This window comes from Thamnophis elegans, chromosome 6 (genome assembly GCF_009769535.1).
Source record: "Thamnophis elegans isolate rThaEle1 chromosome 6, rThaEle1.pri, whole genome shotgun sequence".
NCBI lineage: Eukaryota > Metazoa > Chordata > Lepidosauria > Squamata > Colubridae > Thamnophis > Thamnophis elegans.
In genome coordinates, this window is record NC_045546.1 from 57,096,446 (window position 1) to 57,122,946 (window position 26,501).

General features: G+C 37.9%; 2 protein-coding genes across 4 annotated transcripts in view; both read left to right on the forward strand.

The window, feature by feature from the left end:
- The window catches only part of RRP1B (ribosomal RNA processing 1B), a 28,175-nt gene extending 20,621 nt beyond the window's left edge, over positions 1-7,554 (forward strand). The window contains exons 12-16 of the mRNA XM_032219576.1: positions 375-500; positions 2,106-2,812; positions 3,927-4,061; positions 4,426-4,492; positions 4,901-7,554. Of these exons, the coding sequence (XP_032075467.1) occupies positions 375-500; positions 2,106-2,812; positions 3,927-4,061; positions 4,426-4,492; positions 4,901-5,091 (1,226 nt within the window). The 3' untranslated portion in view covers positions 5,092-7,554. The remainder of the gene's footprint in view (positions 1-374; positions 501-2,105; positions 2,813-3,926; positions 4,062-4,425; positions 4,493-4,900) is intronic.
- A 6,716-nt stretch (positions 7,555-14,270) lies between these two features.
- The window catches only part of PDXK (pyridoxal kinase), a 66,956-nt gene continuing 54,725 nt past the window's right edge, over positions 14,271-26,501 (forward strand). For 2 of the 3 annotated variants that reach the window (XR_004255590.1, XM_032219303.1), the window contains exon 1: positions 14,274-15,801. Coding sequence is in view for 2 of the 3 variants with exons in the window: in XM_032219303.1 (XP_032075194.1) it covers positions 15,709-15,801 (93 nt within the window). In the remaining variant the exon portion in view is untranslated. Of the gene's footprint in view, positions 15,802-26,501 lie in introns of all 3 variants that reach the window. The other variant, XM_032219304.1, reaches the window with a different exon arrangement.

The following is a 26,501-nucleotide window of genomic DNA, read 5'->3' on the forward strand; positions in this document are numbered from 1 at the left end:
CTGGCAGTCTATTGTTGTATTGTATTATAAAACACAAATAGTACATCATTTTGCTTGTGTGCAGAGATATTTATATAGTATTGACTGCAGACTATTAACATTCTGAAGATTTAGATAACTTATGCTTATTTTTTTCTTTATCTTTATTTTTATCTTTAAATGCTCTTTGCAATTAAGCCTGGGGCCCTGATTACCTACCACTTATTTCAGTTTTTCTGCTTCCCTTCTTATTCAAGTAAATATTTTATTTGCTATAAAATATTCATGATAGAATACATGCATGTGTTTAATAAAAGCATGGATGTTAATGTGGGTGAAAAATCTTGCCAAGAATCTTTGGCTTATGGCAATTCTTATTCTGATGTCCTTTTCAGGGAGTTTCCCTCAAGATGATTTCCCTGAAGATGTCTCTACAGATGAGGATGATGATACCTTCAGCAGGAGGAAATTGAAAAGAAAATCTGGCAAAATGTTAGATAAAGCTCAGTTGGGGGAAAAAGGTAGGGGGAAAAATCTGTTTTTTCCCCCTGATAACACTAAACATTTATTTTTAATTACAGTTTGTTGAATCAACCATAAAGGTCTGGTTTGTACATACCCCGTTTCCCTGAAAATAAGCCCTAGCCTGATTATAAATCCTACCCTAAAAATAATCCTGGGAGATGGGCATGGCCAGCACAAGAGGCGACGAGCGCATAGGGGCAGCAGGGGTAGTCTGCCATCCCCTTGTTGAAGTGCAGATAAGTCTGAGGATGGAGGCAAAGGTGGGGGAAGATAGGCGAGCCAGAGGTACTGCGTGGCTGCCAGGCTCACAAGAGGCTTGCGCGGTGGACCCCGGCAGCAGGGGGAGGAAGGTGATGTTGATGCCCCGCTGATAGACGAGGGCAAGCTGAGAGATGGTGGGACGGAGTGGGTGGCTCATTGGATTTGCCTGCCCTTCTGGCCCCCCCCCCCTCCAGCTCTGCTGGGCACTTTTCACGCAGAGGGAGATGAAACTGCTTGCAAATGGGGCACTTTGAAATGGAGCTAATTGCTAATCACTCCGTTTCAAAGCATCCCATTTGCAAGGAGATGAAGCTTCATTTCCCTCTGCGTGAAAAGCACCCCATAGGTGCCCAAACACTTCGCCTGGATGAAGAAATGACAGAGGCTCAAAGCTTAGCGATTAGCTCCGTTTCAAAGTGCTCCATTTGCAAGCAGATGAAGCTTCGTCTCCCTCTGGTGAAAAGTGCGGTGGAGGCAGAGGAGGGGAGGCAGGCAATCCCAACATGCTTTGCTCTGTTTCAAAGCATCCCATTTGCAAGCAGATGAAGCTTTGAGTCTTCACCATTTCTCCATCCGAGCAAAAAGTGTGTCAGATCTGGAAGCCATTGCAACTACAGGCATGAAGGAAGGAGCGGGCAGGTGGGTGCAAAATAAGATCTGAAGAGTCTTTTGAGAAAACACGGTAACACTAAGGCAGATCACTGGGTTTGCCAACTACAATAAATAAAAAATGAATCATATTATAATTCAACATAATGCCTAAAACAGACTGTTTCATATAATCTGCTAATTTAGGCTGCTGGTATAATTATTTTCATGGAAGGGAATGCTATTGAACTAAGTAGGATTTAGTAACAGGCAGTAATAACTTTATTGTCAATAATAATATTTTGTATTAAATTTAACTGAGTGCCCTCAGAGGACAGCAGAAATGGTTTTGCTATTTGACTGTATTGACTGAAAACCACAGAGCTGTGTGGATAGGGCTGCAGCTTTTCCATAAGTATAAAGAGTTCAGATGTGAAAGTAATTCATTATAAATAATGAATTAATGATGGATGATCATAATCATCCACAACTGCCAAGATCCTTGCTAATACAACATTCTACTTATTAAAAGCATAACATTTGCCATGGAGGGTTCAAACGTTCTCTTTCTCATCTTTTCCCCAAATGTTTAAACAAACTATTTGAAAATACTTAAGTGAGAATTAATGGCAGGATTAATCATGGCTTTTATAATCAGATATATTTTTCTCTTTATTTAAAAGTAGAATTGTCTTACCAACCTGTCACGAGAAATGCTATTCAACTTAATATCATTTAATTTTTCTTGACAGACAACAGTCAAATGCAAAAGAATGATAGTGAGGAAGAACAGGTCAACACAGGACTACAAAAGAAGAGGAAGAAAAGAAAGAGAAAATCCAGTCAGAAAGCTGGTACTTCCATGCCCTCTAGAAATAATGACAATAGACCAGTCAGTGTTGAATCCAAGACACCAGATCCAGCCAACGAATCCTCAAATATCAGGAAGCGGCAGAAGTCTTCAAGTAGAGAGAACAATGAAGTTGCTTCAGTGATTCTCATTGAACGACTTGGTGATGATTCTTCCTTGAAGTCACTTACATGTTTAGCCAATGGCATAAAGAAGCCTTCTCCACTCAAAAATGAGAGCCTGCCAAAAGTTCCTATAAAAATCATGTGTCAGAATGGACAGAATTATGACAGTGAAGAGGACCCTAGTTATTATACTACAGGAGGCCATACTGCTAAAATTATGAAGAGGCAGCAGAAATCAAAGCCAGGAATCACTGGAAAGCTTTTATCTGAAGAGAGTGTTAATAGAGAGAAAAAATCCCTTGTAGAGTCAGAACCTATTGTGCTCCAGAAAGTCAAGTTGAAGAGAAAAAAAATGTTGGGGAATTTGGGAAGGATTATATGCTCCAAACAGAAAACAATTGGCTTGAAAATGCAAAGAAAAAGCAAGAAAGCCCCAAATTCCACAGAAAGAAATGAACTTGAAAACAAGAAGAGGAAGAAAGAAGTAGGTGGATATACTCTCTTGAATTTTTCAAACTAAATCATTTTCTAAATTTCTTAATCCATTTTTCTGAAATGGAAAAGAGAACATGCTTACTCTATTGCAGTTGGTTAGTGATAAAACAGCATCAAGAGCTGAGGTGGCACAGTGGTTAGATTGTAGTACTGCAGGCTACTTTTGTTGCCTGCTGGTTGCCTGCAATTTGGCAGTTCAAATCTCACCAGGTTAACTCAGCCTTCCATCCTTCCAAGGTAGGTAAAATGAGGACACAAATTGTTGGAGACAATATGCTGACTCTGTAAACTGCTTAGAGAGGGCTGTAAAGCACTGTAAAGTGGTATATAAGTCTTAAGTGCTATTGCTATCAACCTAATGCTATTATTTCACAAGTTAATTTAAAATTCTATATACTTAGGCTAATCAATTGGCTAACTGAAAGGAAAATTATTATAAAAGGCTAACATCAGCCTACTAAGGCTTGCTTCTGAACCACATGAGAGCTAAAAGAAAATAAACAGACAAAGCCTACGTAACATGATTCTGGCCAACATCTCTTCTTCTATTTAGCTGAACATCTTAAATATGTCCTGCAAGCTTCATCTGGGGTGTACAAAGGTCTAAACTAAAGGAAGACAAGCATTTAGGGATATTGAGAATGTAGGTGTATGCCGCTTCCCCCTATTTATATCAGGGCTACATTTAAACCTTTCATCTGTTAAGCAAATGTGAATGGTTGGAGAAATAAGGGGGGGGGGAATTAAAAATAACATTTTAAATTGAACAACTTTTGCATGCCCTTAAATGTAAATCATTTTATTTGGAAATCCTAAATGAAATTGTTTTGTTTGGAAAAAGAACATCATTTTGCTCTTTTCAAAATATTTATCTTGTATTCTTTAACTTCCCTATGCATGATATTTCTTAGGTCTGGTTCCCATGGAAAGACATTCAGGTATCTTTGGTAGATTTATAAGTCTCTCGACTTGGATTTAATGTGGCTGTACAAAAACAAAGTGTGGGTGGAGGGATGGAAGAATTCTTAATAGATGAACATATTATGTGCTATTTGTATTATTGACTATGTTATGTATACTTTGTGTTCTTTTTCTTCTTTCAGGAAACTGGTAGTATTGCCCTTCCAATAAAGAAAACAAAGGCCAAGGTGGAGAATGATTTTGTAAAGTTTGAAAAGACAACTTTACCAAAGCCAGCCTTCTTTAGAAAAGCTAAAAGAAGCATTACCGCCATGCCGGTATGATAACCTTTCTATAGTTTATATCTTGAGAATGTTTAGAATAATAGTTTGAGTCCCAATTGAAACAATGACATTTTCAAGATAGGATAGTGATGAATCACTGTGTAGGAGACCTTGTTCTAGATTGCTTGTTTAATCTCAATTCTGAGACTAAATATGCAATTCTACAAACTTCCTGCTTTTAGAATGACTTTTGAAATCTTACCTGTGGGCCATCTGGCCACTTGCAGGACATTGGCAAATTGGATGATGGTGTATGTTGGCTGATGCTTTCTAACTATTATGATTTGGTTCAATATTTTAATAAGGATATTGAAAAAGATTTAATTGGCCCAGAAAAACAACAATATTTCTCTTTTAGTTAAGCAAGCTACAATCTTCCAGCTCCAAAAAGGTTACCTTTGGATTGAATAAGAATATGACTGCTGGTAAGACATTTTCTTTCTTGCTTGAAAGGCCTGTGTTATTATATCATTTGTGTGATTAACTAAATGCAAAAAGTTTTTTTGCTGATCAAAGACTTAAGTTCATTTGAATTATTCATAAACATTGGGGTTGTTAAAATGGCAGTAATGCATGTATTTTGCTAGAAGCTTAAAAGTTTATTTTGCTCTTCTGAGATCCCCATCTATTTTCAAGTAACGTGTGAAAAATAAATTGGTTTAAAATAATTTAAACATTAAACCATGTCTGCATTCTGAAGGTCTTTTGCTTATTAAAAAAACATCTATTAGAAGGATGTAGTTTTTCTCCCTTCACTTACACATAAGTACTTTACATGGTTAGTAACAGGGTAACACAAGACATGCTTTTCTTTCTAATATTTTGCTTTACAGAATTTAAGAAGACAGACAAAAGTATCTTAGTCAGTCCACAGGGAATCTCCCGGGTGGCTTTCAATCCTAAGCAAAAACCACCCCATGGGGTCCTGAAGTCTTCCTCTATCTCTTTGATGGAAATCCCTCAAATAAAGAAGTCTCTTATAACTCCAGCTAAGAAGAGACCAACTGCTATGGATTTCTTCTAAGGCCAATAAATGGAAGAGAATTTCGGAAATGTTCTGATCATTTCAACATCCAGCTATTTTTGGAATAATTTTCAGAATCTTATTTTCTCAGCTAATAAGATACTATACATACAGTTTCGATTATGTGGCCTCTGGTTCCTCAAAAACACTTCTTCGGCTGCAGATTAGAACTGTTTGTATATGTTGTTAGCAATAGATATGATATGAGATGTATATGGATATCATACATTTTCAAACATCTCAGGTTTGAAAATCAGTTTTTTTAAAAAACAAGTTATCTGATTAATATTTTTATAAAGCTTTATTTGAAGCTTCATTTATTATTTTAATCTTAAATGGTCTCTGTTGTTTTCTACCCTGTTTCATTTCCCCCCTCACGCCTTCCATCTTTCTATCTAAGACTTTGGGTTAAAATAACAATATTTATTGAAAACAAGTTTTTCAAAGGGAATTTTTTTTTTGCCTGAATCACTTGTTTGAATAGTATACATTAAAACTATTACTATTCAAACACACCGGCGTACTTTGCATATAGTGCTTAAGCATGTGTGATAATCTTAGCAATTTGAGAATTGCTCCTCTGTTCATAAAATGTGTGGGTTCTAATTTGATGCCCTTCAGATATGTTGTGACTAAAATTCCAAGCCAGCATGATCCATTATACTTATATGGAAGTTAATCTACTGTGTATTTTCCCCTAATAAATGCATGTTTATGCAATTTGCCTTCACAAACATATTCAATCAAGGCATTGTTCTTCCTCTATTAAAATTAACTAAATTACTGTATATTATCACTTTTACAGAAGCCTCTGTGCCTTTGATTGCAGGGTAAGGATGGTTAAGGCTATGTGAATCAAAAAGGGGATGGGGTGGGATTCACTATATCTAAAGTCCTGCTGATGTCATCAAGATGCAAATAATATTTTGCTGGAATCTTTCTCCCACCTTCAGAGTTCCTGTCTTGTCAATTTGCAATACATGGAAACAGCTTTACTAATTAGATTCACCATAATTTGGGATCAAGCTGAGGAACAGAAAGGTTTGAGTTCCCACTGTTAGAACTGTGCCACCAATTATCTTCTTAGATAAATGGTAACATACTTTCTTTTTTGCTGCTAGTGGTATTGGAGTTTCAAGGATAGAATTTTTTCCCTTCCTTCTTCATCTTTACAGAATGATTCAAAAAGTTTATATACTTTGGAATAACTTCCCAGGAGCCAGTGTCTTCAGTATGTAATAAGCTGATGTTACCATGCCTCTCTTCATTTTGATGTTACTATAAAATTATTTTACATCAAATAATTTTATTAAAAATATTTAATCAAAATACTATAAAAACAGTTCAGCAAACAGTTCATAAATTGGTGGTTTTAAAAAAAAGATTTGTAATAAAAATGCTACTTCTGTTTTGTATTCCAAAGAATGAATGGTTCTTCTGAGCAATCAGTTACTTTAGTATTTCTTCAGAGTGCTTATAAAGTTGTAAAGCAATTGTATTTTTTGTTTTATTTTCAGATAACTCAGTTTTGTTAATATCACTGACAAGAATTTTATGTACTTGAAGTTAGGTGGTTTTGGTTGTGTCACAGTTTTAAGTAATGTAAATCAATTAAGAATTAAATACAAGATCTTTCTACCATTTATATCAGATGTTGAATATATTTCTTGACACTTTCATGAAATATAAAAGAAGAAAAATTTGTTAACACGATCTTATTGATGGATGCTAACATAAAATCAAGATTAAGATATTGCTTTAAAACAACTCAGTTGAATGTGGAATTGGAAAGGTTGAGTCTAAATTATCTACTTATGACAAGGACATGCCTAGAATCAATTATATTCAATAAGTTATAGATTTTTTTATACAGGGTGTTGCAGGGCAAACCTCTGGGCCAGCATCAGCAGCTGCATCCATAAGCAGCTGTCTAAACATTTCATAGTTTTTCACTGACCAGAACCAGTTTGTTAAATCTAGGCACTGTTAATATTTCTAAGAAAGGTTAGTGCACAGTGGAAAAACATAGTGAATATCTAGCACATTAAGAAACTTAAGATAAGATTATCAAGGACCATGTTGTGGGTGGGGTGGGGGTGGAAGAGCTATCAAAAAAAGGCAGTTTTTAAATCTAGAGTTGACCATGACTAACAGGATACTGTTGGCAATTGCAGTTCCTGTAATGATTATACAATTGAAAACAAGATAAAATGCATCATCATGCTGTCTATTAAACAGTATGCATTTTTCTGCCCAGTTTAGTTTATATACATACATTCCATTTTGCAGTAATTTTTCTGAAAGTTAACTGAAATACAAAAATATAACATTTACAGTTGTATTTAAAACTTTTAAGAGTATCTAATGGTTTCATTTTCTCTCCAACTTTGAATCACAACAATTTCTACATGAACTTTGTTTCAGAATGACATTTTTGACAGAATTAAAAGCAATTTTTATACATTCTGTTTGTTATGTGTTAAGATGTTTATTCTTTTTATGCAGCAATTTTAAACATACTTTCAACAAAAATATTTTATCACACGTTTTTAAAATGATAGCCAAATTCGTCCATGGGCTTTTTGATGGCTGTCTGCGTATTCTCACAAACATCCGAAGTCACTGTAATGGGTTTTTGATAAAAGAAGCTGAAATTAGAAGTTGATTTAGTTTTGTTTCTCATTGGAAAATGTTGCCATAGGAGGATGCTATTGGGCTGGCATCAGAGATGGAGTCTTAGAAAACAGCAGAAAGAACTGAGATGAGAGTTTTGATGGAGGAGATACAATGTCTGATACAACCTAGGATCTAGACACAAGCGATTTATTATTTTAGTGAAGAACAATAACACTTAGACTTATATACCGCTTCCAAGTGCTTTACAGCTCTCCTCTAAGTGGTTTACAGAGTCAACATATTGCCCCCAACAATCTGGATTCTCATTTTACCAACCTTGGAAGGATGGAAGGCTGAGTCAACCTTGAGCCTGAATTCCTGACAGTTGGCAGAATTAGCCTGCAATACTGTCTGATAATATTGTCTGGCAAATTTAAATTGGACTGAGTGATATTAGTTCTTGTTAATTCAAGGACAAATATAGAAATTACTTAACAGTGATCCAGAGGAAGACTCACTGATGACCCAAAGAGGAAGATGCCCCATGGAGCTTTTTCTTCTCAATGCAAATGATCCCTTATAAATTTAAAGTTATGGAAGATGAAGTATTCTTCCAGACCCAAGGGAGGAAGGCCAGTCTGAGGGGATGCTTCCCATTTTTATGCCCTTCCTTATTTCTAAAATGGGCATAACTAGGGGTTAGAAATAGTTGAGTACATACAGTATCTGCTCGAGCAACATAACTTGCAAGCGTACACAGAAAACTTTTAAAACATTCTGTGGTAGAGGAAAAAAGTTCTCTGCAAGGCAGTTTAAAAAGTGGCACTGTTATTAAGTGAGCACTGTAAGTAATTAGCTAATTCTAACCTAAATTGCAGGGCTAGATTAAAGAAAACAAAACTAGCATGCCATTAACCTTGATCCATTTTCTTAAATGGAAAACTAGTAGTTGTTTCACTGGGCCAAGCCCTATAATCCCATAGGAAGACCCTGTGACAGGAAAGTTGGCATGCATCTGCAAGCTTTTTTTCATGTTTGTATTATTGATTAGCCAATTGGATCAGAAAAGCTTAACATGTGGCAAGTTGATTATCAATTCATGAAAATTGATGACAAAATTTGAGAATCCTGACATACTTTCATATATTTTTAAGAATGATTAGGACTCACATTTTGTGCTCGTTTTATAGAAAATGAGGACTGCATACTTGACAAAATCCCACCAATAGGACTAAATGCTATTCAAATTTTGGGGTAAGCTAGGCTGTTCAGATGCTAGGGTTACCTCACTTGCTGTCTAGTTAATATGTTTAATACAGACCTGAAAGGAACCCGGTTAAGCTGGCAGAAATATATTAACATTATCAAACTATTGTTTTGTTTCTAATTTTTAAAATGCATTTGAAAAATAGTCTTATTCAGAAGATCTAATATGGATTTTTCCAAATCAAAGTACCTAGAAATTTTTAACTATATGTTGTTTCCTTACTTGACGAAGGAAAATACCTATTCAATTCAAATAAGCTTTGAATAAACTGTATAGGATTATACTGCAGGTTACTTCTGCTGACTGCCAGTTGCCAGCACTTTGGCAGTTCGAGTCTCACCAGCTCAAGGTTGACTCAACCTTCCATCCTTTCGAGGTTGGTAAAATGAAGCTCCAGCTTGTTGGGTTAAATATGCTAACTCTAAACTGCTTAGAGAGGGCTGTAAGGCACTGTGAAGCAGTATATAAGTAAGTGCTGTTGCTATAATTAGTGCAGAATGCAGTGGCACAGGCGGTACTTGGGGCCCCTCAGGTGACCCATACTACACTGCTCTTCCACAAGCTGAACTAGCTCCTAGTTTGTTTCCAGGTACTTGAATAGTGGTTATCACTTTTAAAACCATCTCACCCCAGGTTTGGCTCACACACCCATGCCAGTAGAAGGGGCATGCTGCGGATGTCGTCAATCAAGGAAATTTGGCTTGCTAGGTCCAGCAGAAGAGCCTTTTCTGCCATGGCTCCTGCCCTTTGGAACATCATGCCTCCTGAGGTGAGAATCACATCCATCCTAACTTTCCATAAGGGTCTGAAGACTGGTTCTTCCAGTTGGATATATCATGCTGCTGGTGGCTGATGATTAAGACAAGACCTCACCTTCCCCTAAGTGCATTTTGCTCCCTTCTTCCCCATCATTTAATTGTAAATTTTTGTTATTAAGATTATTTATTGCTTCAATGTTTTATTGGCTTTTAATATTTGTAAGCTGCCCAGAACAGTTCATTGACAAATGCACGCTCGACAAAAGCGTGCCGACGAAACCGCGGTGAGAAAACTGTGAGGTCAAAATTGCGCCGATGAATGCGCGCAGAAGCGCGCCGACAAAAGCACACCTTCAACAAACAACTAATAACAACCCAATAACCCTAAACCTAACCCTGAACCTAGCCCTAACCCTAACCTTAACTTAAATCGTGCTTTTGTGGGCGCAGTTTTGTCAGCGTGTTGTGGGCGCGTTTATAACGTCGCGGTTCTCTCGCCGCGGTTGCAGCGGCGCACTATTGTCGTGCGCGCATTTGTCGGGTCACGGCCCAGAACCACTTCTTAATCAGATGGTCAGCAAACAAATCAAATAAATAAATAAAATCTGAAAATAACCAGGCACAAACTTGTAACAGTTCTTGGCAACAGAATTTTAGTTAATCTAATCAAATTCCTTAAGAAAAAGTACGTATATTTTAAAAAGAGTGAAAAAGAATTTGTGCACTCCAGTTCAATGAAGGTGGTACAATGTTAAGTAGTTAACAAAAATGCCAGAAACATAGAATCCCTAATTTGACTTCCTAACAGAAATATTTGTGTGGGAATGTCTATGCACATGCAAGCAAATACAGGGAACCAAATGAAAGGAACTAAATTGTGGCAATTATGAAGAACAGGATTTTGCAGGATAAAAAGAAGAATTGAAGCTTGAGAATGATAGAAACATTATCATTTAATATATATTTACTTTGAGCTTAATCTTTAAGACAAGATGAACAGTATGAAAAGGTGCTTAATTGCTTTCCATTGGCCATTGTGAACAGATTGTTGGGGAATATTCTAACTCTCTAAACTGCTTAGAGCTGTAAAAGCACTATGAAGCAATATGTAAGTCTTAAGTGCTAAGAATGCAGGAATATGGGAACCTATGGCTTACATTTCAAAGGGAAAATGCGGAATTTGAAATGCTATCTTGCCAGAAATTAGACTTAGGTTGGTACTTTAGGGAAAAAAAGAAAATTATTCAATTACTTATTCTACTATCAGAAAAGATAAAAGTTATCAATATCCAAAATTAATTTTAAAATGTATTATTATAAAGGAAGCACAGTACTTCAGCTTACAACAACTACTGTAAAACCTAGTGTAAAAAAATTATTTTTTTCCAGATCCACAGTTTTAAATCATGTAATAGTCTGCTCTCAGGAAACTATCTGTTATCCAGTAGAGTGTGTAGAGGAAACATTAACAAAAGGAAAAAGGCAAAGCAAACAGATTACATACAAACAATAGCAGGATGGACAATCTTGAAATATCTTGAAGCAAACTGAATTGATAATTTAGCACAATCATTATATTATTCAAAACCATTTCTGATCTACTCAAGATAAATGTCTATTCAGTGTACAGCATCCTCAGAAAACCAACATGCACATATTTATGTAATTTATTAATTACATGAAAATTAGTTTAATATGTATAGTGGATAAATATAGTCTGCTCTTGTTTCTAGCAAAGTGCCTTTTTTTCTTTCTGCAGAAGTGCCCATTATCATTATTCCTTTTTTATAGAATAGAAATGCACTTTATTAACGCTTTGAAGTACTTCGGTTGTTTCGCTTGGAATATTTCCCTAACAAAGGTAGAAAAATGACATTTGATAAAATTCACAGAATATGCTCCATTAATTTAGAACTCTGATTATTGTTAGTTTAACTGTTATTTTAGTTGCTTTGGATATTCCACATTTAATTTTACTTGTACACACTTAAACAGAAATATAAAACTTGTCTTAATTTTAGCTCTATTATACCATAAAATAATGATGCCATCAAAACCTCAGGTCATGATCTACCTTTAAAAGTTTCTTGGCAACATCCATCCAGATCAAACAACAAGCAGCAAAATATAATTTCAAATTTGGTAAACCCAATCCTCCTTAACATGTACTTTTTAATTTTGTTTTGGGCCTTAACATAATCATTTTGAACTAACATACAATTCATATTTGTCATAATGATACCCAAGTATTTTATTTTTTTTCCATTTTAAAACCAGTTTTCTTCATCACTTCTATTTGATTTTCTAATTTCATATTTTTACTAATATTTTTGTCTTAACTATTAACTTTTTTAAAACATACCAACATCCCTTGATTTTTTGTAATTCTTCTAAAATTTAATAAAATCATCCACAAATGCCTTATAATTCAGAGTTAGAGTTTGGAAAAGTCAATACTTGTGGCGCCCAATGTGCAATTCTCTTTAGTCTTGTAATATTTGTTTGATCTCATCTATTATTGTCACTCCCATTTGCATTTCTTCCAGTTCATCTTTAAATTTCTCCAAAAACTTTCTTGCTTTCTCCAGAATTAAATTGGAATTTCTGTTGTTTAACGATAAAAATCACCTCTTCCAACTTATCCCGTCTAGATGAAATTTCCAATGCTCCCTGCCAGCTTCCCACAAGCAGAGTAATGGGAAGCCACTAGAAATAAATCACTCTCATTCCCACTGCTTTTTTGTCATCCTTTAATCATTCTGATTATCTGTTTAGGTAAATAAACATTGACTTATTACTGAAGTTAATTTGCCACTATGGTTATTTTTCTATTTATGATAATATAGTCTTCTTAGGTGATCATGGGACTGCCCAACGGATTGTCTAATTTACATTTAAAATCTGCAGATATTTTCTGAAGACCCATATTTTCACGAAATCTTAAAACATGCTTCTGGGGATGATTTGTAGATTCAATAAAATGTATATATTCCCTAGTACATTTTGTTCATTGTACTTCATTTATAGTCTGCTTTTCTGTTTTAAATGGCCAATACTTGCTTTAAGTGGTGTGACTAGAGTTCTCCTTTTTTCTCTTTCTTTGACTTTAACTTTGCTTAATATATTCCAAGAGCAACAAAATGAACTGTAGCCAAAGTAATAATTGAGATAATCTTGCCTTGTTGCTTGATTTCAGCAGAACAAGGTGAACAATGCCAAACAATATAATCTGCTCTTAAAGCACATTTTGTGCCCATTTTTTCAGTGCCTGAAACAAAGCCAAAAATACTGAGTTTAAGCATAATAAATGAGTTACACAGAGAAAAAGAAAACCACAAAAATAAGTTCTTACAGAGGTCATACTAAATTATAGAACACAGAAAACAAAATATTGGTTTCATAAACTGCTTTTTTTTGCCCTTGAAGAGCACCCGGAGACTTCAGCTAGTACAGAACGCGGCCGCGCGAGTGATTGTGGGCGCACCTCGGTTCGCCCACATAACACCTATCCTCCGCGAGCTGCGCTGGCTGCCTGTGGATCTCCGGGTGCAATTCAAGGTCTTACTTACCACCCATAAAGCGCTCCATGGTAGTGGATCTGACTATTTGAGAGACCGCCTTCTGCCAATAACCTCCCTGCGTCCCATCAGATCGCATAGAGCGGGCCTCCTCCGTATTCCATCCGCCAGTCAGTGCCGACTGGCGACTACCCGGAGGAGAGCCTTCTCAGTTGCTGCTCCGACGCTATGGAACAATCTCCCCGTGGAGATTCGTACCCTGACCACAGTCCAGGCCTTCCGTACAGCCCTCAAGATCTGGCTAGCCCGTCAGGCCTGGGGATAAACTCTTCCGCCCCTCCCGAATGCTGAGAGAATGTTGTGTTTTTAGTATTTTTCAGTTATTGCACATTTCTTTTTATGTTTTGTCTTCACTCCCCTTCCTTGTTATTGTAAGCCGCCCTGAGTCCCCTCAGGGAAAAGGGCGGCCTATAAATGCTATTAAAATCTATTAAAATCTAAATCTAAATTTATATATTTATCGTATGAAGTCATAAAATGGTTTTGATAAAATTGATTACAATTTGTACATACTTTTACAAAGCTGACCCATCCGAGAAAGTCACAAATCAAATGTGGATTAAATCATAAGGGCTGGATGCAGATTTAATATTAAGGTATTTATACCTTAATAAGGTAAACCTCTGAAATGAGTGGTGTGATAGCCTAGAGGTAAAGACAGTCACGTCCTATTTGAAAGATTCAGAGTTCAATCCTAGACAGTAGCAGATGTTTCTCTATCGGCATAAAGAGAAAATATCTGCTGCCAACTCTGCTTAGGTGTCAGGAAGGGCATCCAGACAGTAAATGTCAGCCGGACTCACCCTGAAAGGGATTAAAGGGCTGTAAAAAGGGGGGGGAAAGTAGACCTCTGATGTGCAAGTTAATTTGTTCAAGTTCCAGTTTATTTTAATGAGTTGAATATAAGTAAATCAATCCATAGTAATTCATACTTTCTATAAAATCAGTGCAGCTATTTCATCTTTTCTCCCTTAATGATGGAAGTGGAGACAAAAAAAACAAGGCTATATTTGGAGGATGAATATATGAGCTTTTTGTGAATGAAGTTGATTACACATTCCAACCAGTTACCTGCCTTTTTCCCCAGGAATGGCTATTTACACACTATTTTTCTCCAAATCCTCTTTGTATTCTATGCTCAGTCCCCTCCTTCACTCCTGTTTTGTTTTCCCTAAATATTTGTGGAGCTTTGCAAATGTGCCAGGTATTTCTCAGAGATCTCATGGGCCCTCAAATCAATTCAGTTGGTTTCTATTTTACAACCTTATGATCAGTTTTACATTCTTCTAATCTAGTGATGCTCACTGCACCTTGTGACCATTAATCCCATAATTTATTTGTATAAGGATCGTCTATTAGTTCTTTGTCTTCAATGGATTTACTGTGGCCATACCAAGAGTTTGCTAATTCTGTCTGTGCTTCCAAACGAACAGAACCTTCATATCCTATGTTGCTATCAAAACTCAATACATGCATGAGAGAAAATGGTAACATATACCCATATTCCAATCAGAAACTTTGATTATTTGATTCAGACACAATCTGAATGGACCACCCTGCTAATATTTTTCTGTGATCAGAATGCCTCAGATAACTAGGATTGTCAAATCAGGGCTACAAAAGTCCAGACCACCCCTTGCTGGCAGCAGAAAAATAGAGCTGCATCCAAAGCCTTGACAGATGGGGGTGGGATATAATCTTGGGCAAAGCCCCGCCCGAAAGACACAGCAACCTGCTGTTTCTTTAAAATGTGTCACAAGACGCTTTTCAAATGTGGCTTCTCTGGAATCCCCCGCGTTCAGCGTCCTCCACGAGAAGCATTGGGAGCTCCAGTACTGCCGTGACCTGGGAAGGTGAGGGCGGACAGGAAGCTCTGCACGGGGGCGTTTCAGTGTGATCTTTCTGTTTTTCCCAAGTGGGGCGTGGGCACCCGCAGCGCCGCCTCTGCCGTAGATGCCGCACGTCGGCAGCTGACTGCTCACGTTGGCGGCAGCAGCAAAACGCCGGGGGGGGGGGGCAACCGCCGTTCCTGCCCTCCCCTCCGCCTCCTCCCTCTCCTCGCGTGTCCTCCGAGGCAGCCTCCTTCTTGCTCGAGCCGCTCCCTCCCGCTGCAGGGCGGAGTGTGAGGGTGCCTTTAAATTGAGTGCGAGGGAGCTGCTGCCTGCTCAGTCTCATCTGTGATGTAAGGAGAGATTTTAGGTGTCTAAACCGATCGCCTGACTTCGCCTGTCATTTTCTGCCGGGCACCCTTTCTCTCTGCCACTCCGCCGCTGGGTAGATGTGCCCTTAAACCACTTCCGCCGCCGAGCAGCAGTTGGCCCGGACCTCATCTCTGTCCCTCTGCCCAGCTTGACCTGCTGGTGCGCGCTCCGCTCCTTGCTCTCCCGGGTACGCAGGCATGGAAGAGGAGGAGGAGTGCAGGGTGCTCTCCATCCAGAGCCATGTCGTCCGGGGCTACGTGGGCAACAAGGCGGCGACTTTCCCCCTACAGGTAGGTGGAAGAGCTGAGCCGGCTAATTACGCGCGCCCGAAGCTTCCACCGAGCCGTCGCGAGCGGTCTCGCGTCTGCAGCGCTGGGCAAGCCTGGAGGAGCGCGGAGTGCGCCTTCTGCCGACGCACGTGCCGGGCTGTGACGCCGTCAAGGGTTCTGCCCGCTGTTGCCCTCAAGAACTCGCCTCTCGCTATTCAAAGGGAGCTGCCAAGTTTATACGTGCAGATGCACACTTCTCTCTAAGACAAGGCTTTGATGGGATGACTTGAGAAGCCCTTGATGGCTCAAACGATTGCATCAGGCCTCGGGTCTCTGCAAGGAGGTGTCCAAAAGCCTTTCGCACCTGGTTTTATTGTATAGTAACGCCGCTTGTTTTTGTAGCGGTTGCCTTCCGAGGCTTTTTTTTTATGCCAACATCGCCTTTATCCCAAGGCAATATTGGCGAGCGTTGTTCAAAGGAGCGTGATAGAATAAGAAGAGAAAAAGAAGTGGGCCTCTATTTATTGTAGGGAGGGTTAGAAATTGCCCGTGGTGGACTTAACTTGTGATTCCTTTATATTTAATGGAGAGGTAGAAAGAAAAAATGGGAAATGTATTAATTAGGGCACCTTAAAAACTTGCCAGGATATGTAATCAAATTCTAGGGAATGTAATGAGTGATATTTTGAAGACTTCCTCTTTTTAAAATTAATATATTTTGTAATTTTATGTCATTCTATTTTATTCAGTATCATCAAGTTTAGTTTGTTCTTTTTTCAAGGTTAGGCTCTTTGATGGCATCATCTTAAAATGCTTTTAACAAGAAAACAGGTAGTATATGTTCACTTTCTGGTGTTTTAGATTATTTTAATATCTCTTGAACATTGACTATTCTAGCTGTGTCTTATGGGAGTTGTAATCCAAAGAACCTGAAAAACATCTGTTTGCTTCTCTCTGATCTAATCTGTTTATTATGCACAATAAATTGTACCCCTTTCTGCATTGCAAATGAAACTAACTGATCTTTTCTACAGAAGAAAATAAACAGGACACAAATCTAACTTCACAAATGGATATATTCAAGCATTAGTTTTTTAGAAAACTTTTACTTTCCATGATACTCTGCCACTTTATCAAGGCAGTTATTTATGAGCAGCATTTTTATTAACATGTACTGCTTTCATTTTGAAATACAGTACCATTCATGAAGCAATTCAGCTTTTATCTCCTGAAACTCATATAAAAAAACCCCTTCAACATGCATGTGATTTTACTTTGTTTAATCAGCTCACTATTACAAGGAGTTGTTCCATGAATCATGACAATTAATTAGATAAGTTATCAGAAAGCATTGTACATTTCATTTTCTATTTTCACCTTCTTGAGTTCTATTCTTTACCCAAGTTGGGGGGGAGGTGGTTTGGTTTAAGGTTTAAGGTTTTAATGGATTTCTATGCCGCCCAATCCCAAAGGACTCCGGGCGGCTTACATAAAAACAATTTTAAAAATATTAAAAGAATTTAAAATACAAGACAAAGTGAATTAAAAGAACACAACATACACTCAATCTTAGTGGGGCTGGAGCTCAATCAAGATCAGCAGCCCCAGGCCTGCCGGAACAGCAAGGTCTTAATAGACTTTCGGAAGGCCGAGAGAGTGGGGAGGGTCCAGATCTCAGGGGGTAGATCGTTCCATAGGGCCGGGGCAGCTACAGAGAAGGCTTTCCCCCGAAGAGCCACCAGACGACATTGTGTAGTCGACGTTACCCGGAGAGAAGGCCCATCCTGTGAGATCTTATTGGGCGCTGGGAGATATGTGTCAGGAGGCGGTCACGGAGATATCCAGGTCCTAGGCCATGTAGGGCTTTAAAGGTGATAACCAGCACCTTGAAGTGCGTTCGGAGACCAATAGGGAGCCAGTGCAGCTCACGGAGGATAGGTGTAATATGGGTGTATCTAGGTACACCCAATATCGCTTGCGCGGCTGCATTCTGGACCAATTGTAGTCTCCGAACACTTTTGACTCAAATTAATGTTTTAATTTCTAGTAGCTAAAATTCAGAAAAGTTAGTACCAAGTAAATATGTTCACCTTTAAAATGCCATGACATCTTTAGTTTTTGTTGCAACAGACTGATGTGATTACCTCTCTGGAAAATGTAGATATGCTAGAAAAAACTATTTCCCAATTAAAGCACTGTGGGTTGTTTTTTATGCAACTAAATTAATCATTGCTGCAACTTAAACATTGATTTCTGTTCATGAAATTGGATTTAAAATACATATTGCACAGCACATGGACAGATTTAGCCATAGTTTCACCTGGGAAACTGAAAATTCTAGACCAAACTAAGTCCAAAAATGCTACAGAGTTTCTGGAAGCCTGGCACTCAGAGAAATAAACCATCAACAGTCATAAACCAATAAACAACATTTAGACATAATTCAAAACCAAGATAAGCAGAGTTTAACACTAGGATTAATACCAGACCAGTACATAATACCCCAATCCAGGAACTACCAACCCAGTTATTTACTCAAACAGTAAACAATAATCGAATCAAGGAACTATCAAGAAGAAAATACTCTCATCAATAACAATAGGGCAAGCCATTATGTATAAACACAGAGCAAACCCCAATCCCTACTAGCACTGAAGATGTTACCTAGTTGGGTAATGAAACGTCAGCAAGAAAACAACCAAGTTCAGAGAATACCAAGGACTCACACATATATTTTGTATACTTTTGAGGGGAAATTGATTTGCAATATGATTTCATATTTAAATTTGAATTACATTTCTTGAAATATGTGGAAGAGAGTTTTTATGTGACACAGGGATACCAAAGAATTGGAAAAGAATATCCATTGTTTGTTACATCTAGTAAAATTATTGTCTGTATTACATAAAATTGATAACTGCAAAAGATAAATAGCTAACTTGATCCCCAAATACTTCTTCCCAAAATTATTTGCTCAGCAGCAGACACAAATCAGCTGGAACATCATGCATACTATAGGGACTTCATGGCTAGATGTTTTTTAGTTATAACCTACCTCTCTGCCAGATATTTCATACTATAATTTTATATCTTTTATTTAAATCTCTATTTTCCAGTATATGAAACCAACTTTAAAAACTGAAAATTTTTAAAACATATACAATAAAGGACTTAGCAAGCACTATTTTACTTGAAAAAGTTATGCATGCAGTGTGCAGTAATCATGGACTTATTACAATCACATCAATAAAAGGAAAGCAATAAAAGGAATAGTATTACTACAAATTGCAATCAGAAAATAGTAATATATTTTAAATATGTATGTTTTCCTTGATTTTCATCATATTTATATATTTACCTTCTTATATCCCTTGAATTACTTTTGACATTGTCATGGAAAACATCACTTGGTTTCTAAACTATCACATAGCATTTCCTCATTTTTGCAATTATAAATTATCTATAAATTTAATCTGCACTAGTAATTCAATGAAATTTTACCAAAAAAGTTTCTGTGGTGAAGATTATTGCAATTCAGGCAGGAGATTAACTTTACCAAGTTAAAGTAACTTGATCTTAGAGTTCTGTGACTAACATAATAATTTAGTGGTTTTCAACCTTTTCTTCACCATGGACCCCCTTTAAATATCTTTTGTGACCATGGCTATGGACTCCCAAGACTTAACTCAAGATTTAAATCATAACATTTCTTCAAAACTTTGTGGACTACCAGTGATCACATTGCTGTCGCCTCCCCCCCCCCCCCCCCCCAGGATCTAGGGACCACAGGTTGAGAATTACTGTAATAATTGATTTTGTTGGGGAGGAAATGTTCCAAATTATAATTAGAAGAAAAATAAAAAGTAAAATTGATATTCTTCACTTTTTAAAGTTTACATATTTTAAAATGTAGAAAAATATTCGGATAGTAAAATGTAAAAACAGGAGTGTCAAACTCAAGGCCCAAGGGCCGGATCTGCCCCGGGGAATGCTGAGATCTGGCCCGGGGGCCCGCCGTAGAAACAGCAAAGAACTGGCCTGTGGTGCATCTGGCAGCTAAAATGGAGCTCATGCGGGCCACAGGGAGCCCTCCTGAGTTCTATTTTCACTGGCAGAGGGTTGCAGGAGGTTGTTTCAGCCAAAAACAGAGCTTGGGAGCCCGTTTTCTCTGGCAGAGCGCTCAGGTCACCACAGGCGCCCCAAACACGAATGATGTTGAGCTGGCCACATCCACCCTGGCCAGGCCCACCCCATCCCTCTGAGGTCAAACACAACCTTGATACACCCCTCAATGAAATCAAGTTTGACACCCCTGATATAGAATGTTTTAAAATTATCCAAGATTAAATGTCCTAAAAATGTAGTAGCCTAAAATGTGACTGTTGACTAGCAACAATACATAAATGTCTGACTTACTATCTTATGTTCCTATGTACTAGTTGTCAGGGGAAAGCCTAGAAAACAATTCCTGTTCTGCCATTTTAGTAAGCTTTGGTAGCGTTTTATGGTAGAAAAATAACAATATAACTATTATAGCAAAATAACAACTAATATGGCATGAAAACTGTATTTCTGGTAAAACTGCAGGAAGCAAAATAGTATTTGGATTGTGATAAATAGTTTATCTGGTTTGTTGACATTTTCCTGCCCTGCCCCATCTCCTCCTTTGCTGTTACCTAAGCATGGGCAGATTAGCCTACTAAGCTTTGAAGTATATGTCTGCCGGACAGAAGATATTCCATATTCCTCTCTGGTTTTCAATACTAGTCACTGGAGTATTAGAAAGCAGTATGTAATAATCTATGCCATTATGCTGCCTTTTACAAAGCAATTTTGTAGAAATATAAGAAACCAATGTTTTCTACTGCAGACATAAACACATAATTCTACTGTCTATAGAATAGTACAAGTAATGCTCAGTCAGTGACTGCCATGTTTAGTGGCAGTTACAATGGTGATGAAAAAGTAACTTTTATGACCAGTCTTCACATTTACCACCTTTGCAAATCTGTAAAGCAAAGGAAAGCTGTACTAAGATCATTAGCACCATTGCTATTTCACCTAGCAACCAATTCATTTAACAACCAAGTTGCTGGTCCCAGTTGTGGTTCCTAAATAAGAACTATCTGTATTTGCTTTTATATCTCTTGGAAGGTTGTCTTTGGTTTCATTGAAAATGAGTTATGTGAAAACCAGTTGTTGAGTTGTTACAATGACAAAGCAGTACTAAGGCTGGACCACATCCTGAGAAGATCACATTGCACAGTCTTCTGAGAACTATGTACTATAAAATGGGGAAGAGATTTGATAGTGACTATCAGTTTGATTGGCTTCAAAGAAGGGTTGGACCAATTCATAGAAGTCGTGGAGATGGCTGGCTATCAATATTAATATTGTTAGCAATGTGATTGCCTTTGAAAGTATCTGCTGGTAGACTAGTGGACTTCCTTGTGCAGTTGGTTTTCCACTGGGAGAACAGTCTGCTGGACTAGATGGGCCATTGATCCAATTCATCAGGATACTGCTTGTGTTCTTACGTTAAGATTATAGGTTAGGATAGTATCCTCTATGTCTAAATTTCCTTCTGTATTCAGCCTTTATTTGAAAAGGAGGAGCCTGTTAAGACATGTTGGGACAGGGAGTTAAAAATAACACATAAGCAAATAAAACATTGCATTGGATTTTTCAGCGTTTTGCATTGATCTATAATTACACAGCATTATTGATATACTTGAGCAATTCTTCTAGAGAATAAATGTGAAAGGTTGTCATAATTCATGATGTCACTGAACGGGCATGGGGAGCAAAAAGAAACTCTTATTTAGCTAACCATCACTTAGTTCAACAATAAAAGTCCTGCTGATCATTTAACAGTCCTAGCAGAACGTTTCTGCAGTTGTAGCATTTAATTGTGGAAATCTCTTTCCAGAGAGATCAGCCTGGTTCCGTTACTGTGAACTTTTCACGTAGTGTTGAAAATTTCCTACAGGCATCAAAATTTAAATTAATTCCATATTCTTTTGCTTGATGTGAGAATTTGTCAATCAAAGCAGAATATGAAAATATTAAAAGATGTGGAGTTTATTCAACATATTTATAACTGAACTTTAGCAAATAGAATGGATCCATTCTCATAATGGATCATTTAAAGTAGCAGTTACAATATGCAAGGACAGACAAAATAAAAATGGAAACATGCACCAGAAACTGCATTTTATAAAGCACAGCAGCTAAAATATTTTGAAAATTTCTCAGAAATAAACCATAATCGGAAATCAGATTAGTTCTAAAATCTGGATGCAATAACCTTCAAGGCCCTTTTGTGAATTCAACCTGCCTAAACTATAAACATCGGAGTAGCTCATATAGGAGGATGCCTATAAAATAACCTGTCCCAAGCATGTGCGTGCCAACCACCTGGTCTTCGGGTTTCCAGCGTTCCAGCATGCATGAAGACCAGCTGGCCAGCACACATGTGCACACCAAAAACCCAAAGACCCGGTGGCCAGCATGCGCACCAGCCAGCTGGTCTTCGAGTTTCCAGGGCTTCTGCACATGCGAAGACCAGCTGGCCAGCACGCATGCATACGGCAGAAACCCAAAGACCAGGCAGCCGGTGCACACATGCACACCGGCCAGCTGGTCTTTGAGATTCCAGGGCTCCAGCAGGCACGAAGACCAGCTGGCCAGCACCTATGCACATTCTGGTTTTGGCACTCTGTGCCGAAAAGGTTCACCATCAGTGATATAGCTTTTTAAGATACTAGAGCTTACCCAGTGTCAGATTTTACCTAAACGTTTCCCAGTGCCAACTGCACAAGAATTCTACTGGAACATTTTTTTTCCTTTGATTTTTTTTAATTTTCCCTGCTTTGTAGTTAGTTCAGTAGTGCTTTACTTCAATTATTAGCATTTGGGGATGGGCGGGAGGAGGGTTTTCAGTGCACATTTGAAGCACTTTCCCTTTGTACATGTTATATTGACACATATACGAACGGCTAAGTCTTCGATTGCACTGCTAGGTCAGCCACCTCGGTTTTTAGGTCCCCAATTCATGGACACTTCTGCTTTTAATCCTGGAAGTTAAGCATTTTACCAGTTTTTCCTATTGGAACACAAGAGAAACTATGAATGGGACCAAGGTAAAATAAGAGATTCTTGGATATTCTGCAAAATTCCTCCATTTTTCATTTATGAAATAAGTTGCGAGTAGATTTTGAAAAACCATTCCTGCTATTGAATAGAAGCCACAGTAGTATGAATCTACTATGGGAATATCTAATTTGGAGAAAGGAAAAGTTTGTTTTTAATCACCAGAAGAAAATTATCATGCATTTTAAGTACTGGAGCAGACATCAAAGTATGCCAGAATGTGCTCCCTTGCAGTGTAGAAGCTGTGAGGTTAATCTCTGCTCTATAGTGGCAGCTGTTTCTAATGTGGGAGGTAAGTCGTGCATTTGAGCACTGAAACCTCTGTAAACTAAATGGCTCTGAATCAGAACTGAAAAACAGTTCAGCATTCTGACTCATGCTGACGTTTTGTTCCTATTTATAGGAGAACATGAAAGCTGCTTTAAACATCCAAATTAACCATAATAAAGAAGATTTTTGAAAAGTAGTCAAAATGTGAGTCTTATAGCCAAGTGAATCAGAAAAAAGAAAGTAAATTGATATTTGTCAGTGACAAATATATTACATAGTTTAAAAATCAAAGCCCAGAGCTTGTGGTCAACCAAATGAATTGCATCACATAGGATTTGAGCAAGCTTGTTTGATTTCTTGCATTTTCCCTTATCTTAAGTAGAACACATTCCATTTATTATTTGGGGATGGAAATATTTTATTAAACTGCTATCCTGCATAGTGTATTTAATTACCATATTTTTATTTCATTTTCATTTTCATTTTATACAATCACTTATATACTGTGCGTAACAAAAAAACAAAAAAAAGGGAAAAAAAATCCACCATAAAAAAACCAACATATCACTTCAATCCCCCATACACCCTTTCTTCTCCCCCTCCAACTTTCATTTCTCCCCTCCAACATTCCCCTCTTCTACTTCCCTTCCCCCTCAGACATCTCCCCCTCCCTCCATCTCCCCCTCCTTACATTCCCCTCTCACTCCCTCTTTACTTCTCCCTCTTCTTTCCCTCTACTCCTCACTTTGGTGTATCCCTACAATTAATCTATTCAGTTTATTTTTTTAGAAAATAAAAGAGAAAAAGAAAAAAAAAGCAAGCAACAGTATACAAGTGCATTCTTATTGTTCTAAGAATTGAAACTGTATTTCCACCCTCCCCCCTCCCCCCTATAATCCCCCCTCCCTAACCCCCTTACGGCTTCCCAGGTCCCATACCCGGCATAGTTCTTTAACAAGCACTGGAGTGTAATAAGACCAACTAACTTTAAAATTAAAAGAAAAAAATAGAAAGAAAAAGACACACAAAAAAAAGAAAAACAAGAAAGATCAATAAACCCGCTACATTAACACAGCTTCCCATCCTCTGTAAATCTTAAACAATGTGTCTCATTCCAAATTTCGGTTATTTTATTACTTGCAGGGTTTCAAACTCTATTAGAGCCAGGTAAGTTAATCAATTGGGGTTCTCCAACTAAAGGTCTCATTGCTTTATCTATCTATTCGGACCTTTAATTTATCTCTTTTTTATCCAAATATCCAAACCTTTCTATAAAACCATTAAACTCAAGTACTTCTTTCATTTTTCATTTCCAACACCTCCCATTCTGTCCTTACCCACATCCACGTGTAAATTTTTTACCTTCCACCCTGCCTTTACCCATGTCCACATATATATTTTATCCGCGTCCATTGCTCCTCACATATTTACTCCACCTTCCTGGAGACTCTCTAACTAATCTTTCTTAACCTTATATTGAAATAGCAATTCATACAAACATCAGCTTGCATTCTAGCCCCAAGTAGTCTAGTTAAGCTTTCGCTACCCTTCCATCTCCCACGCAGCTCCCAACTCCGTTCGTCCCAAACCACAACTCAAGAAGATCGCGATCTCCGCTCTCCTCGCCTAGGAAAATAATTCATGCGCAATTTGAGTTAGAGTTCAAACAAATCTTATATACAATATATGTCCACAATCAGCAGCGCTTCTTTCAGCCTCCATATCTCATCATCGATGTACAACTTTTCCATTTTATACCAGGCAGAAATCATGAAGTTTTAAAAGCATCACTAAGTCTTTATTCTTTACTCTTCTGCCCTTCCGGAAGAGGAAAGCAACACCCTCCGCCTTGTGGCCACGTGTCCCGCTGCTTGTCTTCTCCTTCTCCTTGTCTCTCTCCAGGTCCGGATGAATCAGGAAGTCCCGCCTTCAAAGTCTTGTAATAAAATTCTCGGGCTTCACAGACAGAGTTAAAGCGATGTTTTTGATTCTCAAATGTAACTGTAATGCCAGCCGGGACTTCCCATTTGTATGGAATCTGAGAATTTCTGAGTTCTTCAGTTAAGAAAATGTAGTCTCTCCTTGCTCTTAATATTTGAGATGGTATTTCTTTAAAAACAATCAAGTCCTGTCCATCAATTCTCAGCCTCTTGTTGTAAAGCCTCTGTATTATCACATTTCTGGATTCCCTTGTGGTGAAATATATAATTATGTCCCTCGGAAGCTGTCGCTGTTTTGCTACCCACGAATTCTGGCGGTAAATTTTTTGGATCTGCCAATCAAAGTTAAGTCCCGGACTTCCCACCGAACAGCTAAGAGCCTCAAAGAAGATCTGTTTCAAATTCTCCTGTTCCTTTTCACGCAGTCCTCTAACTCTTATTGCAAACGCAGTCTTATTATAATTTATCATGACAAGTTGTTTTTGAGCATTTTCAATTTCCTGTTGTAACGTTTGGATTTTGGATGTCAAATTAGAGTTGGTTTCTTCCAAAAGTTCCAATTTATCCTCCGTTTCAGCAATATAATCTGTCATAACTGTCATTACTCCGATCATATCCTCCTTTGCTTGAGCAATTTTAGCATCAAATTGATCATATAAATCCGATATCAGTTGATTAATTTCCTGTCTGAAATTATTAAGCGTTTTGAGAAGAAATTCTTGTGTTAACAAATCTCCAGTGGAGGGCGTAGGAGGCAAGGGCAGCGACTTCATAGCAATTTTTTGAGATGTGTTATTAAGGAAGCGCTTCTGCTTAGATTTAGGAGCCATTCCAAAAAAATAAAAAATAAAAACAAGCAATCAAGCAAGCCAACAATCAAAGTCTCTGCTCCCCTCAGTTAATCTTTTAACAGTTAATACGGAGAAGCCTTCAGGAGAGTAGGGCTGACTAAGTACGTCACATCAAACACAAAAGCTATAAGATCGCCATCTTGTGACGCAGCTAGAAAAGGGAGCCTTTTACAAAATTGAAGCTGGTATTTTGGATAACTAATAGAAGAAATTCCTCAGGAATGGTCCCCGCCCGGATTAATTTTTAAATAGCTTAGCTTTGTCCTGGGGGGGGGGGCAACCTGCCTAGGGCTGCAAAAAAGCAGCTGCGAAGAACTGGCTGGAGTAAAAGCTCAGCTAATGTTGAACCTCTTCTCCATTCACAGCGGAAAAAAAAGGCTGTGAATTACAAAGAGATCCTAACAACTGACCTTCTCCCTGCCCCTTTCTGCCAGAAAGGGGAGATATCTATAGATCTTATAAGATATACAGACCAGATCTCTGAGAGGAGCCCCGTTGAGCTCCCGTC